At 38.1% G+C, this 19,153-nt stretch overlaps 1 protein-coding gene across 1 annotated transcript; it reads right to left on the bottom strand.

The window, feature by feature from the left end:
• Positions 1-340: 340 nt before the first annotated feature.
• Positions 341-12,138, bottom strand: LOC130572354 (carbohydrate sulfotransferase 9-like). Its single transcript, XM_057363997.1, has 4 exons — positions 11,968-12,138; positions 3,956-4,107; positions 2,009-2,156; positions 341-1,569 (listed from the first exon to the last, which is right to left on the bottom strand). The coding sequence occupies exons 3-4, from the start codon at positions 2,100-2,102 to the stop codon at positions 728-730; spliced, it is 936 nt and encodes a 311-aa protein (XP_057219980.1). The 5' UTR covers positions 2,103-2,156; positions 3,956-4,107; positions 11,968-12,138; the 3' UTR covers positions 341-727.
• Between the last annotated feature and the right edge of the window lie 7,015 nt (positions 12,139-19,153).

The following is a 19,153-nucleotide window of genomic DNA, read 5'->3' as shown; positions in this document are numbered from 1 at the left end:
CTCTAACTACTTCTCTGAAAAAAACCCAATGCATTTTTCAGACTTTCTGCTGAAATCAGACCACAAWGCTTACAAAAATTGCGGAAAGAGTTTGTAAACTCACCATGAATACCATATCTTCTCATCAGAAGATTTTTAAGAGCTGTAATGGAAACCTTGTCTGGATTGCTGACAACTGTGCTGTTTGAGGGATGAGGCTGATGGGCCATGATGAGAGCACTGCTGGAGGGRCAGATACCCTGGCATTAGGTTCTGTGTAAAGCAGCTTCAAGGATCTGRAATTATTTGTTCCTTTCCTACAGGATTCATGATTCTTGCAGACAGTGGTTTAATTCTCAAGCAGATTATTTATTGTTTCTTGTGTCTTTAATAATAAAAATAATTTACATTAAAATGGTGTTCTAAAATATTCATTGTGAAAAACAACATTCTTCATCCTTTCCATGTCCCTTACCAATGGACCAAAATCTGTCATTTATGAACAGTTTTCATTAAACAAATGTATGCCATTAAAGATCAACAGGAAGACAATCATTTTAATAGGTAAAGTTTTGCATGGTACAAGAGATCATGGCAGGGATTTTTTATAGGAGTGCTCAGGATGATAAACCATATCTACAAACTCCAGGATAATCTCAGCAGCAGTCACCAGCCCACCTATCAAGCACCTGTGAGCACAAGTTCAGCCCATTTTATACAAAGGAAATTGTTCTTTGTTTAACCTACATTAGTCATTCAGGGAAAAATAATCCTCATATTCCATAGTGTAGTTGAACAAAAAAAAATCCATTTGATACAACATTTTTATCTTTTCAATTTGTTCTGAGGTCAATTGTCTGAGGTACTCCAAGGTGATATCACCATTAGTTCGTTTCTCTGACCCATATCTCTTCAAGTTGGGGTACTGCAGGCTCTCTGGTGCTCCAATGACCTTCAGAACATGCTCAGAGTCCAACCCAAGAGTTTCATACTTACCCACAATATCATAGTGAATGCTGCAAGGATCACAGAGCAGAAACATTGGTTTCCAGTGAATGTCAAGAGTATGTGGTGGTTTTGCTATAATGAAGCTGACAAACTCCTGGAAACTCACTTTTTCAGAAGAATTTTTATTTTTCCTGAACATRGCCCTAATCTCATTAGCAACAGTGATACTGTAGAATGGCTCAGAGTGCAGGAGTTTGTCTCTGTAAGCTGAAACCAGCCGTTCCAAGGGATGTCTGGTGAATATCACTTTGGTGTAATTGCTTAGAAATTCCTTTTGTGAGGCAGGAGGGTAAGTCACCAGCCTTTTGATCAGTGAGGTGTGGTGGATGTCATCATGCTCAATTTCAGAAGGTTCTGCATTCAAGTCAGATTGAAGAAGAAAAATAGTTCTCTTCCAGTTGGAGCAGCCTACCTTGGGCACCTCACAGTAGATAAATTTATGCTTGTGCTCCACAAATAGTTGGTTTGCAACATGAGAATCCAATTTGTTTCTTGGTTTATTAAGGTTATTCTTCAGGCAGACAGAAGCCAGTGTGTTTTTCCGACCATTTTGAATTGCCAGCCAATTTTTGGGAAAAGCCTCTGTAACCAAGGAAGAAATTTAAGCCATTTCAGTGAACAGGCTTATATAAATCTCTTTATTTGTGACAATCATAGCACACAATCTATCCCGCTGCATACAAAAACTAATGAAGATGCTAAAATCAAATTTTTAGTGTCACCAGACTTGAGTATGGCAAACATGCAATAAACTACACAACATAGTGAAAAGATTATTAAAATGAAAACTTTCAACATGTTAGCAGTATTAGTCTAAGCAAGTTTGATGTTCCAAAATCATGTTTTTGTAGTGCTGTCCTCTCATATATTGCAAAGATAGCTACCACAGTGACAGTGCCTTTGATATTTTCACAGTATTGTTAATAATTTGAGCTCCATAGTTACTTTCTATCACATTTGGAAAAAATGTCTTTCATTCTATAAAGCATTACATTTTATTGKTGGTGATTTCTTTACTCACCTGTTAAGTTTTTTTGTCTCTTACAGAAAAATCCAAAAAGAAATACCCCAAATATAAAATTTGGAAGAAGGAAAACTAACACCTTCTGATTCATGTTATTCTCACAGGAAAGACGATGATGTGATCTCGAAAGTGGAAATCTGTCTTTCTGTCGACAAAGAAAGATAACTAAAGTTAGATTTTGTATGACTGATATAACAAAGATAATGTTCTTACAGAATTAACATTTTACAAATAACATTCTCTTACAGAATTTAGGATAGCAGAAAGACCTTTCAAGCCCTGAAAAAAATAGGCTTTGCTAACAAGTAAAAATTCTCTTATGGAAAAGACACACCACAGTCATTGCTAAACCAAACAGATAAATAATATGGCCATTTAGAAGTATTCCAAAATTTCTCCTTTTCTCAGAACAATGAACTGCTTATGAGCAAATACTTCTCCCTTCTCTTTTAAAGCTGTTGGGGAGCAATAATTTCATTTATGATTACCAAGTTGTGTTTTTTTATAACTTTTAGAATCTGGGAGTGCAAAGTTTTCTATCAGCTTTAACAGGTGTATCTGCAAACACCCTGAGACATTCAGGATGATTCACATTTCTTTCAATTTATTGCCCTGAAACTTTCCACTTCATACAAATAAATCACTGCAGGACAAGCTCCTCCCTATCCCTGCTGAGAATCCTAACCACTAACAATTCATGAATCACACAGAACCACTCAGAAAGAACTAGGCTGGAAGAGACCTTCAAGATCATCAAGTCCAGCCTATGGCCTAACRCCTCCTCATCAACTAAACCATGGCACTGAATGCCACATCCCATTCTCTCTTCTCTCTCTCCAAAGATATATATATGTTTGCTGCCATTGCTGCTGCACAAAGTGCCCCAAAATGGTTCTGTACAGGAAGTGTGCAGAAAGAGTAGAGAAAACAACAGAAAATGAGTTTTTCCATGTTCCCAGACAAAAGGAGAGAAGGCAAATGCAGTCCAACACATTTTCTCTCCTGTGCTCACTCAATCTGTYCCCTTAGACTTCATGGAGAGAGACCTATCTAAATCCTCTGTGTAATCTTAYTCAGCTTCCCCCAGCAGAGAGCTCTTCATCAGCATGCTTTTATTTGAAGTTGCAAAATTAAGTGCAAAACAATAACTACTGGCAAACATGACATTCTCTTTCTGTTCTGTAAAATCTGCAAATCAAAAAAGTCAAACAACATTGTCTTCCTTTTCCACATCTCAAGTTTTCACCCTGAATCCGCTAGCAATAAACATTGTTGCTTGGATTTCTTGAGGATGTAAATTCCTTTTTTTTTTTTTCAATGTTTCATATTTTCTTTTGTGTGTACAAGATATAATTGGACCACTTTGGAAGTTGTTTGTGAGCCACCCATTGTATGGATATACATAAACCCCAGCTGCCATAATGGAGATTGGTTTCTGGTGTGTTCTGAGACAGGAGTAGATGCAGCACCAGTTACATTGCTAAAATTACACTTGAGCACAAGGCTTCTTCCTTTCAGGGCTGACATTGTTTTGAAATCACACACTTTTACCAGAATATCTGCAGATTCATACAATCAACAGCATTACTGATAACTAAATCTTTCTTAGTGGAAGTATGACCTGGGGAATGGAGAGGGACATTGGTCAATGTCTCTGTATTCAAAATGTATGTAAAATAAAATGTTACAATAATTGTTCAAATTAATGCAGTATTCTTACATACAATGGCATTTAGCCAATACTTCTTCATTTTCTTGGCTGCACAAAATCATTGTAAAGGCTACAAAAAAAAGTTATGGGAAGATCTGCCTTTCACCTTTTCCTCACTATAAATCAGTTCTCACTTCACTGTGTGATCATAAGAAAACAGAGGCTGTTTTCAAGGCCAGCTAAAGTCAGTAAGGTTGTTCATTGATCTCATGAGGTCCAAGATTGAGAGTTACCTTTTTGTTCTTTTTAAGAAGCAGTTTGAAGACACATGRAGCTACCTTAAGGTGAAGTCCAAAGGCTTCTTCAGAAGGCGTTTTCAGATGGGAGACTCCAGTATGGAGTTCTGTGTAATGCAGAGTTTCCAGAGATGAAAATCAAGAGAAACCTGAGGAAAAGAAGGAAAGAAAATTCTGACTGCCATTTTGTCAAAGACAGACAAGTCACTTGGAAATTAACAAGGAGGGAAAAAAGCCAAAATGAAAAGCACCATTGTCAGTAGGTGTCACAGGTGTCAGTAAAGTAGATGAACTTTTCCTTATATTTGTTATGGCTTTTCCAGGTACTTGTAATTGTATTTGCTATTTAAGGTGTACGGAGCTAATACTTCTATTTGCATTTTACCTCATCCTACCTTGAATTAAGTATGATTTTAGGTAACTACAAGGCATTCCTCAGCCAAGGTGTGGTGAGCCTATTAACACAACAAGTCCATACTAAATAGACTAGTTCTACTGTAACCAAAGAGCACYAAAGAGTATTGGGTCTCTCAGCAAAGATGGAGACAGCATCATAAAACTCATTTTAAAAAAAAGAGCAGAAATCKCTTCTATTCAAAAGTAACAACGCAGGTAGGGAGGGGTCTGAATGTCTCACTGGAACTTGCATATATTCTCAGAAGAGAAAATACTAAAAACTAAATATAAGGCATTTAATCTCCTTTGCTCTTGTTGTACACAGTTTATTATACAACAATGGGGGTTGATTTTTTTTGCATTTTTAAAAAAATTTTCTATGAAGCATAAAATCTTTCAGATAACAGCCTTACACTGCACTATTGATGTTTCCTTGTTCTTTAGATCACATAATCATAGACCAACTATACATAGCTATGGCTTGATATTTTCAATATTTGCACGTCTTACTAGATTCTGCAGATTACATAAAAAAACATTCTATTACTCTTTTTTGGTCATTACTAAAGAGTAAACCAGGCAGCAAGAAGTATTATCCTCATAGAACCCTTTCTTGCACGAGTCTTTCAGATTGCTATCAGGTGATGAGATTTTTTTGATGTCTATCAGTTAATTAGCATTTAATTTCTTCAGTGTGTATCCAGCTTATTTGATGTCTTTCTAGCTTCTTAGCCAAAACATGCTTTCGTGTCAAGTCAAATGATTTGTGCAATTCTAAATTCACTGTATCAATGTTATTGCCTTAATCAAACAAAGACAAACCAAAATAGTAAGTCAGTCTGGTGACATCCATTTCCTATAACACAATCCAAAGTCCATATATGAGACAAGTAGAGCAATTATTCAAGCAAGAGGGGTAAGAAATGGGGAATAGATTACTGGAGAAAGCAATGCCAATCACCTCACGTGCATGCAAAATGGTGAAAAGGCTTGAAGCCCTCATAAAATTTGAAATACTTAGTGAATTCAAGACTTCTTTGCAATGCTGATAATTCTACTATGTCCCTCTACAATTCCATTTTAAAGATTCTTTTCTTTCCAAAATAAACACTGSATTTAACAAAACCAAAACCATTTTATCATGTTGTTCATATTTGTTCTCAAGTTTGCTGACCATAAAGTGTTCTTTCCATCCTTCTGTCTACTTCAAGAAATTTCTGACAATTTTCATCTTTGAATTACTTTCAACATCTCCCTTTTCTACATGTTGTACTGGTATGGAGGTGACTGGCAACTGCTTGCACATCTCCTGGATGGCAAGTGAGACTCTTTGACCCTCTCTCTCTGTATTCTTCTTCTCCAGGGGTCTCACTAAACCATCATATGCTGGAGTTATTGGATATTTTTTTTCTGTTAAATTGTTTTTTCTTGGTTCATTTGTCTCATAGTTGCTTTACATTTTGTGGTACTAGACCTTCTGCAACTTTCCCCRGTGTCTGTTAGTGGTCTGGWCTTTAACTGTTTGAGCATGTGTAGYTACACCACAACCACTCACTCTTATCCAACTACCAGCTTTGGATTTATAATGAGTTGCTTTCCCCATGACCAAAACAAGGTCTGATAGAAAATCTCTAGTTTACTCTTTCAGTTAGGAAATATTCAGTCAAAGATGTTTTAATGATAGTCATGTGAGTATGCAACCTAACACATTACATTCAGATTGAGTTTCTTCCTCCTGCCATGCAGATTTATTTCTAGAACAGGCATCAGTGGAGTAAGTTGCATTGCCTTGAAGAGGTATCACTGGTCCATTGTTCTGTCCTTGAATTGCTGAAACAAGGGTTCATAATACAGCATTCCCTAACYCTTCTCCTGCAACTTCTGAGCCTTTGCAATCCCAAAATTGTCAGTACTTAAAGAAATACTAAAAATAAAAACCTTATGAAATAATACTTTGATACTTTCATTAAAAAAAAAAAAAGAAGTATTATAGATGGAAATATTGAATAAAGTTAAGTCTTTTTGTGTGGTACCTATTACCCAAGTACAGAAACACATGTACACACATGTGTACATATATATATATACACACACATGAGTAGTTCTAGAGCACATTAATATCAGTTACACTGGCATGTTGTTTGCTCCAAATAAACTAACTAAGTAGACTGATAATGATTTAAAAATCTTCTGATAATAAACTTACAAAGGTGTGTCTCAAGCTAATTTTTCACAGACAGACCTTGATCAGAGCTGAGCAYGTGGGGCAATCCTCTGCACCCATCTGATAAGTGGAACTTTCCAGATTAAAAGAATGCAATTACAACAAAACTTTTTGTGTTCCTGATACATTTGAAGCCAGAAGCAAAAAAAGTACCAGTAGAGCAGCTTGGTGGAAGGTAGGGAAAATCTCTGAAAAAAGATAACATTCTCAGTTGCTGAAACCCATTCTGTATTTAAGCCCTGTTAATCCCTTCAAAAAGACAACTGCAAACACATACATACTGATACGTGCATGGGTACATAGAAAGTGAGGAGGGAATGACATGCAGAGAGCCCCCAAGAGCAGCTGGACAGGAAAACCAAGCTTTCATGCAGTTCTGTATGTGCTGCTCTCTCAGAGTGAACTGCAAGAGCAAGACCCTTGTTTAGCCAAATGTACAGCACCCTTGCTTCTGTATGGTTTGCAATGGTGGACAAGAGGGAGAAAGACCCCAGAAAGTGGAGCCTTAAAAGCCAGGCTGGCCTGTCCGTCAAGTGGAAAATCAGTAATGAATTAGGAAACTCAGACAAGGTACAGACAGCCAAGGGCTAGAAAAAGTATCTCATCTGGGTCATTTTGCYAACGAGAGACAGCATTTGACATCATCTCATTTGCAGCAAGGGTTGAATGATGTTGGGTGAGAACGGGTAGAAGCTCACTGGAGAGACAGCACATGGGCTGGGCTGGGAGCTGCTGAGTAAAAGGCTGACAAGTGTCCTACAGAATACCACACCTCAGAGCACTGAGGTGGGTACAACGTAACAATTTCCAGACAGGCACTATGTAAAACACTTTTTCTGTGCAGTGGCCAGCTCAGCCCTCCTTTACCACATCAGACTTCTTTCTGATCTCAGCAGCTATATGGATACCTTCCTCACTGCCATCATTTATCTCAATATTATTCTAATTACACCACTTCTTACGCCTGCCTTTTAGCTTTTCCCTCTCTACTAAATTCTATGTCATCTCTTTGTCTTACCTTCMGAAGATTTTTCTTTGTCTTTCATTTGCCATGCAGCTTTGCTTTCTGATYAGTCATACTGGTAGCCCCTGTCAGCATTAGCCCATGATAACAGAAAAATAGYTCCTGCTTTGTCTTCTGCTGCCCATGTTTTTGGATGAAGTTTATGAAGCACCTACAGAGCCATTACATTTTTCACCTGAAATCAYTCCTTGCTTTTCAGGGATGCCAATGTCAGTTATGATGACAGTGTGCTAAAATTATTACCAACCAGCCCACAAAACTGCAAGAAAAAGGGAAGAGCCAGTTTGGGGATGAAAAGAACCAAAGTGAAGAGAAAAAAAAAGAGGGCATGGGAAAAGGCAGTAGCAAGTCTGACAGAAAAGCTCCCAGAGAGAGGCAGGAAGCAGAAACCYGAGGAAAAGTAGTGGAACTGGGAGCTAAGGGAAATAAAGAAGCTCTGTAGCCTGCTCTAAAAAAGTTGTGGAAAAGGGAGGTTGAGAACTAGACTGAAAAAGAGACAAAGAATAATTCAGTGAAGACTGAGAAGAACAAATTCAAAGAAATTAGTATAGAAAGCAATGTGTTAATAATCTGATAAACTACCACAAAAATTTAAATGGGAATGAGATAATATGCACTGCAGTCACTCATATACTGGAACACAGCCCTTACTATGTGATCAAAATTGCCTCTCTTTTCCTTCCTGGAACTGTAGCCAGAAAGGTCATGGACTTCTGATTTTCTTAGTAGAGACAGGTTCAGTGAGGAGACCCGGCTCATGGCTGGGCCCAGCTTGGCCTGGACCCAGGAATGTGGAGACCAGTTCTGCTGCAGCACCACTGGGGCAGGGACTGGTGGCATCAGGAGGCTGACRTGGGGGCCAGGGCTGTGAGCAGCCCCAGGGGATTTAACAGTGCCCTGTTACTGCTTTTGGTGCCTCACATCTGGTAATGGGCTATGGGGCTTTGYTACCTAAACACTTAATTCAAAATTCCATGCACTTATCACTTGGTGTTTAAATCACTGCAAACCCAATCACAGAAGAGCAAACTTCACCACTTTCTTTCAGGGAATCTAGATAAGCCTAAAAAACTTGGAAAGGAAGAAAAAGGGGAGAAAAGGAAGTATGGAAGAAAAGTTTGGAACAATGCACAGCAGCCACAGTGGCAACGAATTATTTCCTCACCAGCTTGTYTCATGGGAGATGGTCCTCACAAAATCGCTCTCCTTTGTCATGTATATAACTCTCTGTCTTTGCATATGTTTTACTGTCCCCTCCCACATTTCTCTTCTCAGTTAATCTGAGTAACAGCAATATTTTCCTTACCATTCAGATCTACCCACCTTGACTCAGACCTSGAGCTTCTTTGTCCCCTCTTGCTTTTCACCTCCCTGTGCAGGCTTGATTCCCTCATTCCTGACATTGCATAACAAAGTCAAAACTGTTTGTAAAAGTCCCAGTTACTTAGCACATAGCCCCCAGGCAAACTCCTGGTTGCTGTTTACCTTTTTATATCCTTGTGTACCCTCCCTTATTGCCCCTCAACCAYAATTGATGACAGCTATGACCTCTCTTTCTCTCTTTACACTCCAGTGACCACAAAGTGTTTCTGCTTAAATTATTTTCCTTTTGCTCCTATTTCCTCTAGCTTCTCCTGTCATTCTAGTCTAGATTTTGAACCTCCTTTTCAGGATTCAAAATTATTTTTGTCCGAAACCATATCTCAACTCTCATTCTCCCCCGCTTTTTCTCTTTTATGCTCCTTCAAAGACTCCTTTACAGGAATCATGTGCAGATCCTAACACCAGCGATTTGGTGTCTGCTCTTTTACAGAAATAAGCTCTTTGCCTGAAACACCCTGACACTTACTGACAAACTGTGTGTATATACCTTTTTCCTCTCTTCCTACATGAATCTAGGCCTATTTTTCTTTTCCTTTTTGCTTGCCTCTCTGTTGCAGGGCAAGCTGTTCAGCAGAAATGTTGTGTTTAAAGTCTGTTTCTTTGAAACATATTTTTATAGCATACTATGGCACATGCAATATCAAAAATTAAGAAGTTTGGTGACAGTAGGATTAAAGTGATAAGCTAAATTATAAAGAGCAAAAAATGAAGTGTCTGCTAGTTTTTGGCAGACCAGTCTTGAAACTAAAGACTTGACATTTCAGAGCATTTGGTGTTGCAATACAAATTAAGTTCAAAATAGTCTTGTGGATTCAGCTGCAGATGCAAAGGCTTGAAAGATCTGYAAATCTGGTTTCCAGTGCCTGCTCAAATACCCAGAAAATGGAGAGTGACAGTCAACAAGTCTCTGAAAATGTGGGCACCCCACACCACATGGGATTATCATATCAGACAAAGAACAAAAACTCTCATCCTAAAACCTCATTCCTGGTTCACTCCATACCTTCTTCCACCTGCTGTAGATAGTGGCGATCCTACGGAACAGCCCTTGAGCATCTCAARATGTTCATCCTGTGAACTAAACATGTCAATTTGTGTGGAGTATATTGTTTCTTTAAAAAAACAGGTGTTGAAAAGCTAGTGAAAAATGTATTCATGTGGCATCACAACAACATACACAAAAATCATTGTCAGAGGTGAATCAAGTCTCCTCTGACCACTCTTATGATACTCATCCTAATGGAATAACCAATAGTGACAGCAGGTTGCTGTCTTTTGAACAAACCCAACATCAACAGTGACAAGTCAAAACTCATCARTCTTGCCTGTTGGAAGCAACAAAACAGTGAGACTTGGCCATGTGGGATGYCATTCCTGGCAGTGAAGGAAAATGGTCCACAGCACCTTGTCCCTGCTTCCCCTGCTTCCACCATTAGCATGGCCTGCCCAGAGTCTTCCTCTCCTGGTTCCGCCACCTCTTTGCACTCCGCCTTCCAGCAGCACTCCCAGCACTCCTATTCAATGCATATTTTCATGGGCACCAGAGCTTTTCCCTTAGCCCCCACCCCAGGCATGACCCCCTTCTTTCCCAGTCCCTTYTACCCCTCAGGCAAAATTTTAACCCAATCTCTAGCAAATTCTCACCTCCAAGAGCCTTCCTCATATCGTCCCCAGGCAGCTTGCCCAGCAAATCCTGTTTTCCAGCTTCCCAAACACCCATCAGATCTCACCCTGATTCTGCTGCTCAGTCTTTCTCATGTACAAGCCAGCTCTTTGCTGGCTCCCCCTGCCAGACTCCTCCCTTCRTCTCCTCAGTCAGCTTCACAGCCCCCCCTCCAACAACCACACTTCCGAGCCCAGCTCATCAGAACTGTCTCTCCTTCTACTTCCAAGATTCCCACGCAGCCCCACTGCTTCTCACTCTCAGTTCTGTACTCAGCTTGTCTCAGGCTCTACACTTCAGCTTCTGTAGTTATTCTGGTATGTCCCAAACTAAACTGACACATTTTCCTTCTCTTTCCCTCCCACATCAATTTTCACACTAGTCATCAAGGCACAATTTTTTCCTGCTGATTTTGTTCTTTGAATTTATTTTGCCAGCATATCCCCAACAATTTCTCCCTAGAAGTCTTGCTCATGCTTGCCTTGTAATTTAAAATGGGTGGTTTACTCCCCTGTGCAACCTCAGTCCAGAAGATGTTCCACTAAGAATGTACCAGAGGAACCTCTTAACCTCATTTTTCAAATGCTTATGTATTTTCAAAGTCTGCAATGTACCTAAACTTCTTATAGGAAAGGTCACTGGAATCAYTTAGGATGAGAAAAAAAGACCACAGATTCTCTGCATAAAAATCAATAAACTATTTTKGCTCAAAGGATTTTTAAAAGTATCCTGAGGCAGATACCTAACTGGAAAAATTTCTGCTGAAAGGCTTAAAATTTGACAAAATCCTATGTAGCTGCAAGCTGCATTGAAATTAGAAGAGTCAAGATGCATAACACCCTTAACAAAGCCAGAAAGTGAGTGAAAGCTTTTATCATTTCATTTCAGGCACCAGAATCCCTATAACATCAACTTCTTAAATAAGGAAAGCAATGAATAATAGGCTGCCAAAAAATCCTCTGTAAATTCATTTAATAATAGTATGATTCCAAAGGCTAAACATTATCTCTGTCTATTCTTTGAAATATTTGATGTCCATTTCTAAATGCAYAAACAAAWAAAAAACACAACCAACTCTGAAAAATAATCTCYCTTTGCAGAGATTTGCCTACACTTACAAAATCATGGTAACATGAAAACCACTAATAATCCAATTTTAGTCACCAATCTGACAGCCTCAGTGGAGAYTTCCCATGCCTCTGAGTTATAGCAAATAGACAACAAGATTCAGATAAAGATCAGTCCAGAGAAAAACATMATTTTAATTTTATGCCTAGGTATGCAAAGGAAATAGGGGAAAGATTTTGTCTTCTCCTTACCTGCACTTCAAGGCTGGGCAAGTGTTCTGTATCCACGCAGATGCTTTCACAAGAGAGAATTTGAAACGCTCTGTACACATACTATTTGTCTCAGTTTTGATTAAATGCCCAGCTAAAAGTTGCCAGTGTTTCCCTGTGAGTTTTTAGGTGAGCATCTCCAGTTGCACATTACAAAGCAATGTGCTGTGTCTGTCTCTAGGTATAACAAGCACATTTAACCACTCCCTGCGTAGGGTCTACAGCAGCTATTAAAGCCTGCCAAGTGCTTCAAGAGCAGCCTGCCAAGAGGCTGCCTGCTAAGCAACCAAGAAAGGGGGTGGTCAGGAATATGAGGGCAAAGGTAATTTGGTTGAGAGTAACTGTGTTGTGATAATATGCATTATTTTAGGTGAAGAACAAGACGCAAGATCATTTCAAACCCAATGGATTCTATATAAGACTCCAATAAACCCTGGGAACTGGAAGGTAAGTTCTCATGGGAAACATGGCTAAAGCAGAAGGAATTCAGTAGAGTTGGCACTTCCTTAAAGAAATTATGTTTAGGGTACAAACACAAAAAATCCTACACAGTAGGAGGATAGGAAGTATAATCAGAGATCAACTTGGCTACTTGGCTAAGCAGCACGGTCTTCAATGACCTGAAACACAAGAAGGAAATGTACAGAAAGTGAGAACCAGGTCAAACTCCTAAGGACAAGTATGAAAGCATAGCATTATGCTGAAACAAAGTAATAAAGAATAAAGAACAAATTTAACTGCAAAAAAACAATGGATATAAGAGATAGCAAGAAAAAAGATTGGGAAGGAAAAGAAAAAGCTTGTGATAGTTCACTTTGGAAGGCTGATGTACACTTTCGATCATTCTTCATAAAAGGATGTATTGTAATTACATGGGTAATAACTAAACTCAGTAAGAAAGAATCTGTCTAAAATAGGAATAGAACAGGACTGAAAATAATTTGAAAATACTGCATTTCACTTCATCCTCAAGTATACCACTACAGCATGTCCCCGGGAGAGCTCTCTAGTGATTGTTGAAGCACTAAGAGTGCCTGGACTGGAGAACTGTACGAGATAGGAACTTACACCTCACACAGATGCAGGTGGCTACTTCATAGGCCGCTAAAGAGGTGAAATGAGTGCTATACATAGTGATACCCGAGCCTAAGGAAGTGAATGTTAACACACCTTGGGAATGGAGAGAAACAAGCTCAGATCTGTTAGCTTCATCTGTAAACTTTCAGAAGTTGTGTGAGAAATATGTGAAGTGGTGAACACAATGCTCACCTTTAAAAAGTCAAGAAATTAAGCAGAGATCAATTCTGGAAAAATGCTAGAATAAATGAAAATAGAAATTATTCATAAATGGTTGGAGATAGTTAAGGTATATTAACTGCCAATATTTTTTCTCATGTTGTTTATAAATCTCTGTAACATGAGACAAGTCTTACAACAAGTCTTACAAATGGACAAGAAGTCAATCACATAATATGTTTTAATTTTAATAATGTTATTTGCATTATAGCATTGACTCATAACACTTTCAAAAKTATATTAAAGTGAAACTATTTCTGGAAGGCTGAAAAACTACCTGGGTGGGRGAAACAAACAAGGAAAACAAAACCAAGTCAACAAAATCAACACCAAAACCAGAGACTAAGACTAGGTTTTAATCATTCACTACCAAACTCAAAAGACATATTCAGTGAGATTCTAGCTGGGCCTGTTCTGGGCTGAGTTTTGGCCCAGATCACTAATGATTTGTATAAAGGACCAACCCTTCAACCTTGCAGATGACAATAAGCCCATGTGAGCAGTAAACTCATTGCATAACACATTAAACTCAGAATGCTTTTGACAAAAAAGATAAATTATCTTAGGGGATAAAATATTGCARTGCACTTGTTTACAAGTATGAGGTCCTAAGAGGGAATAATAGTTCATAAAAACATGGCGCCATTCTGCCAAAATAGGGATAAGAGGGGTCGGAGTCAGTCACAAACTATCCACAAATAAGTACTGTTATATCATATCAAGAAAGCAAACTGCATATTATGAAGAGAAAYTGCTTTGATTGTACATTTGCTAGATACATTAAGGAATACCTCCAATTATATTTCTGTCTAGCACAGCAACCAGTTCACTGTGTCCTGTTCAAGCAAAACTGTTCCAAGAGAAGGCAGACCAGTTGGAAAGATTCCAGAGAAAAGCAGAGAAAATGGCCTGCTGTCTGGGGAAAAYAGAAAAGCCACAAGCAAGAAAGACTGAAAGAATCGGGGTTACTCAGTTGAAAGAACAGAGGGACAACTGAACACATGAAAACCATCRCCTACATAAGTTACCTCTAGGGAGGTAAGGAGAGATTACATTTTTTATCTGTGATGAGTTCAAACTATGACACTGAAGGTTATGCTATATATTAAGAAAATCTTATAAACAGTAAAGACAATTAGATACTTTTAATTTTCTGAGGTACAGCTGATTCTCTTTTGGAGCTTCAGAATCACAAGATGAAGCCTTGAGGTCTTTTCCACTCTCCTTTTCTTTAAGTCTATGGTACACACTGTTTAGAAGCCCCATTTTACCTCTCTAGAAAAACTATATTTAGCAAAGTTTTCATGTTAATTATAAACCCAGCCTGTTACTTCAATACAGCAATTCTGCACCAATGAAGCCACTATGGGGCTTAACACACCCCAGATTGGTATAATGTCACTTTTCTACTGTAAATCCCATTAGCTCTCATAAGAAATGTGAAGAGTTTTGGCAAAAGGACTGCTGTCTTCCAGAGAGTAATGTATCTGGTATTTGATGGTTKTATACTGCTATTTCAAGTGCCAGAAGAGTGTTCTTTCCTCAGGATTCCAATGGATTCTGCTAGAGAAATCTTATCTGCTGAAGCCTGACCCTCTGGTGAACTGCTCCACAAACTGCTGGTAAGACACAGAGCTCATTTGCTTCAGGGGGTGCTTATTATAATGAGAGATGAAAGACACTGAACTGAGTGAAATGAGATGTGGCCAGAAAATATGGAGAGATATTTTGTTAGAGGGCTGCAGAATYAGGTTGTTTCATCTAAGATCTTTTTCATGTGCTCATTCTTTATATTAATCAAACTTCAAGATCACATGAGTTTAATAAAGTATTCTCACATGGCAGAAAAGATTAAATTCCTTTCACCTGCCTTCCACCAAAGATCCAATTCCATCAATATACAGATTTTCTTGGCCAAATAACTGTATCATATGGATGACCAGCTCAAAGAAAATCTCATAGAGCGATGTTTGTTGTRCTAGAGCAAGTGTTGTACTAGTTCCAAGGACATGTGACTCCATTGCCAGCAAATACCAGTGTTGGTCATTACCTCTATTGCCTCTGCAATTCACTTATGTAGAAGTGTTTAGGTGATTTTGTACAGAAAAAAAATCCCCTTAAAGCAGTTTTAATCTTGCAGAAAAATTACATGTTTTCATTTTCTATAAACTATTTGAACCAGGAAAAATCCATTTGATACTCCTTCCTGGCCTCATGCATTTCTATTGAACACGGCATTTGTCCAAAATAKACAATCTGTTTCTGTGAAACTGTAATCTGTTTCTGTGAAACACAATTTTCAAACTCAGAGTAATGTCCAGCATAACGTGATATTTGKGCTTACCTTATACAGAATACTGGAGGAGTCACACAACATATATTTTTTTCATAAATTCACTAGCCTGTGATTTTTCTCTGGATAAACTTTTCAACTTCTGCCRAAGTAAACTTCTGGTGCAGGCTAGGTGCTTCACCTCAAATAAGGCTGAGAAAAGAACAAATAAATGGAATCATATGCATTTATACCATTTGAGTTTTAAAACTTCATAAAAACAGGGGAAACTTTACAACTAAAATAGCTGTATCCCTGTTTGGGCAACTATAACCACATCCATCTAAATCCACAAGGCRACACCAGCAACTGAATCCCAAAGGAAAATACTGATTGTGCTTCTGAGCCCATTTTCCATTGAAATCAGGATGTAATAAAAGGTTTAATAAACTTGATAAATAGAGTCCCAAGGGCCAGGTTCCAGTATATGAAGCAATGGCTATCATGAGGGAAAAGTCCTGTTCCCTSACAGATAAAAGATGTAAATGACATTTTTGGCTGTTAGATAGATATTTTTTGACAATATGGAGTTGTTTTATAATACYAGTGATCTTATAAGACTTCAAAGATTTAAACCATGTTAATTAGTAGCAACACCGTCTAAAACTAAGTAATAAGTAAGATAAATCTCAGTTTTCTCACAGCTTCTACTCTTCCAGAAAGAAAAGAAGCAATAGCACCATCTGGATTTTGGAGAACTTTTGTAGCCTTAGAAAAGCAGTTCTGCATGAAGCCTTGCAATGAAACTATCTGGAAAGGTCATCGCTTTTTAAATCATTGACTCTTCACTGCATTTTCTTCCCCCTCAGATCCTCTTTCATCCTGAATACACTAATACAAATAAAACATGGCTTTTAATRGCCATTTTAATAGTTACTTAAGAAACAGGACATGGTATTATGTTGTGTAACCATTGTATGGSTTGTACAAATGTGGCTAAGCATGCCTATGCCCAGCTGTGAGCCACGTCTCACCCTCCATGGGAGAACAGAATGAGGAATGTTTGTATGAATGAGGAAGGAAAATGGCAGAAACACTATATAGTTACCATTCAGTAGCACTTTCAGAGCTATCTCTTGCATTGTCCACACAGCCATGACTAAATGTATAAAGCGTGTCTCTGATATACATTTACGTGCTTACTCAAAAAATTTGCCAACACTGCTCACAAGAATTTCTAACTAGTGAACCATTCTTAGTATTTGTGAAGCCCAAAGGGGAAAAAATCGCCCCAAGGTGATCCTTCATTTCAGTTTTCTTTGTTTCAAAATTAGAACTCTTAGTATCATTCAAAAGGTTAAAATTCAAAAAATATTTAAGCAGAGTGTAAAATAGGAAAAATAGAATAAGCTACTAATTAGTTTGTATTGTCAATTGGCAATTCCCATTCAAATGCTGCAAGAGCTGAGRAACAAAAAGTAGTTTACTGCTTCCTAAGTAGTGTACTAGATCTCATCCTACAGGTAAAAGGGCTCAGAAGTTTAGGATTTTGATTGTGGGAAGATTTCCCATGCAGCTTCAGGTTTTGGCATGTAAGAACCCAAAAGGAAAGAATATTCTGGAAATAATCTCAAAAACAAAGCAACAGAAAAGGAACTCTTGTACACTTTTGTATTTTCTGTATGCTTTCATAAGCAGTAGCCCTTGCACTGGTATAAAAATACGTTCATACATCACATTGATAGATAAAAAAATTCAKAAATTTTAAAGGGCAAAGAATCCCTGGCCTTAAGAGGCTTTTCTAGGTTTTTGAGGCCAAGAGTTTTAAACATCAAAGAGGAAACTGAAGAGTTTAATACGACTGTGTTCTGGTTTCAATTGAAGCAGACAGAACAAAAATAGAGAGAATGTAGAATGTAATAATGCATGAAGTTCAAATTGATCTATAAACAATATCAACAGATCTTCTTTAAACCACTACTTCAAATCTATTATTTAAAAAATATTTATTTTTATGTGATTTGTGTATATCCTTTATGAAGATAGTTACACATAGTATTTCCCAGGTAACAGAAATTACCCRTGCATATCTGGCTTAAATTCTGTGCTTTTATTTTTTTCCCTACAATTAGGCAACCCAACAAAAACTTTGATAAACCAAATGAAAGCATTAACAACTGCAAAATTATTTCTGCATCTGAAGAGATCAGTTGAAAAGCCAATTTCCTTTGACATCACTAAACCTAGAGTCAGAACTCAGTACCTTCTAAAACACAAACAGAAAACACACAAGTTTTAATTTACTAACAAAACATCTAGAAGATTAAAAAAAAAAAATCCTACTAATATTCTAAAAGGAATAGATAAAAAAAAGAAGTACCTCTACCACATTTTCTGTCTCTGGAGCTTCCTGTCCGGATACAGCTTTGTGAAACTCTGGCTGAGTTTACTGCTTTCTGTTTACTTAATGCCTTAGCTCAAATAAAAAGAAGGTGTATCCTTGAATACTACACAGACAGCATGACACATTGCAGTCTTTCTCCAGCAAGCAAGTTTGATTTTTTCTTAGCTATATTAGACCTCTGGAAAAATGGAAAAAAATATTTAGGTTGACTGACCTTTACCTTCATTTTAAAAATTTACTTGATTATGAACACTTTCCTTCATCCATACCCTGTCCCTGCACTATGCAATCTCTCAATTTCTATTTCGAAAAAGGTCTGACTCAAAGCTCATAGAAGCCTGTCTGAGATSTTTCAGACACTGATGTTGAATACATTGATTTCTACCCATTCCAGAGTGGTATGCAACCATTTCACTTCTAGCCTGTCTGGATGCCAAGAGCTGTTTGGTGACCTAAGGGTGGAAAAAGTGCACATGTGAAATATTGAAAGGGATCAAAGGGTATACATTAGATTCACCCTGAGACTGACACTGATAGAAGGAWTGAAGAAGGAAAAAGGAATTAAATGCTTGAATAGTATGCATTTGGAAATCTTTTTAAAATATCTTGCCCTTAACTCTCCATAACTCTCTCACTGATGATAATATGAAATGTTGCTTGCCAAGAGGATGCCTGGAGTCCCTCTCAAGAGGATGCCTGGAGGCCCTGCCATCAAAAGGGACTTGACAGACTTGAAAAGTGGGCCTTTGAAAAGGAGCTGTTCAACTCTAACAAATATGTAAATGGAAAATGGGCCTATCCTATGCACAGCCACATGTGTGTTGTGACTGCGCCTTTGRGCAGGAAGGGAATTGAAGAGATAAGGTGGACTTCAAGCCTAACTTGTTACCCACTGACCCTAACATCAACTTGAGCTCATGAAAGTTTTAAGTCTAACTTGAGACACAATAGTGCCCTGTAGTTCTGCGTCAGCAGCTTTGCCTAGGCTTGTCTTTTAGTTCATTTCACACCCTCGTTGTAGCTCAAAAGTGAGACTCTGCAGCCTGCAATAGAGTTAGGTGTTTATTTTGGAAGGTGAAAATCAGACCACAGACCACAATGACTGCCTAAAGACCTATATTACTATTACTCACCTATCCAAAGATTGACACTCTAACCAAATCCACAGCAGGAGCCTGATTTCTTCAGTTGCTGTA

Source organism: Malurus melanocephalus, unplaced genomic scaffold, assembly GCF_030028575.1.
Source record: "Malurus melanocephalus ecotype Western Australia unplaced genomic scaffold, MMel_1.1 scaffold_2, whole genome shotgun sequence".
NCBI lineage: Eukaryota > Metazoa > Chordata > Aves > Passeriformes > Maluridae > Malurus > Malurus melanocephalus.
The sequence above is the reverse complement of the archived record's forward strand: the minus strand, read 5'-3'. Positions and strand labels throughout refer to the sequence as shown.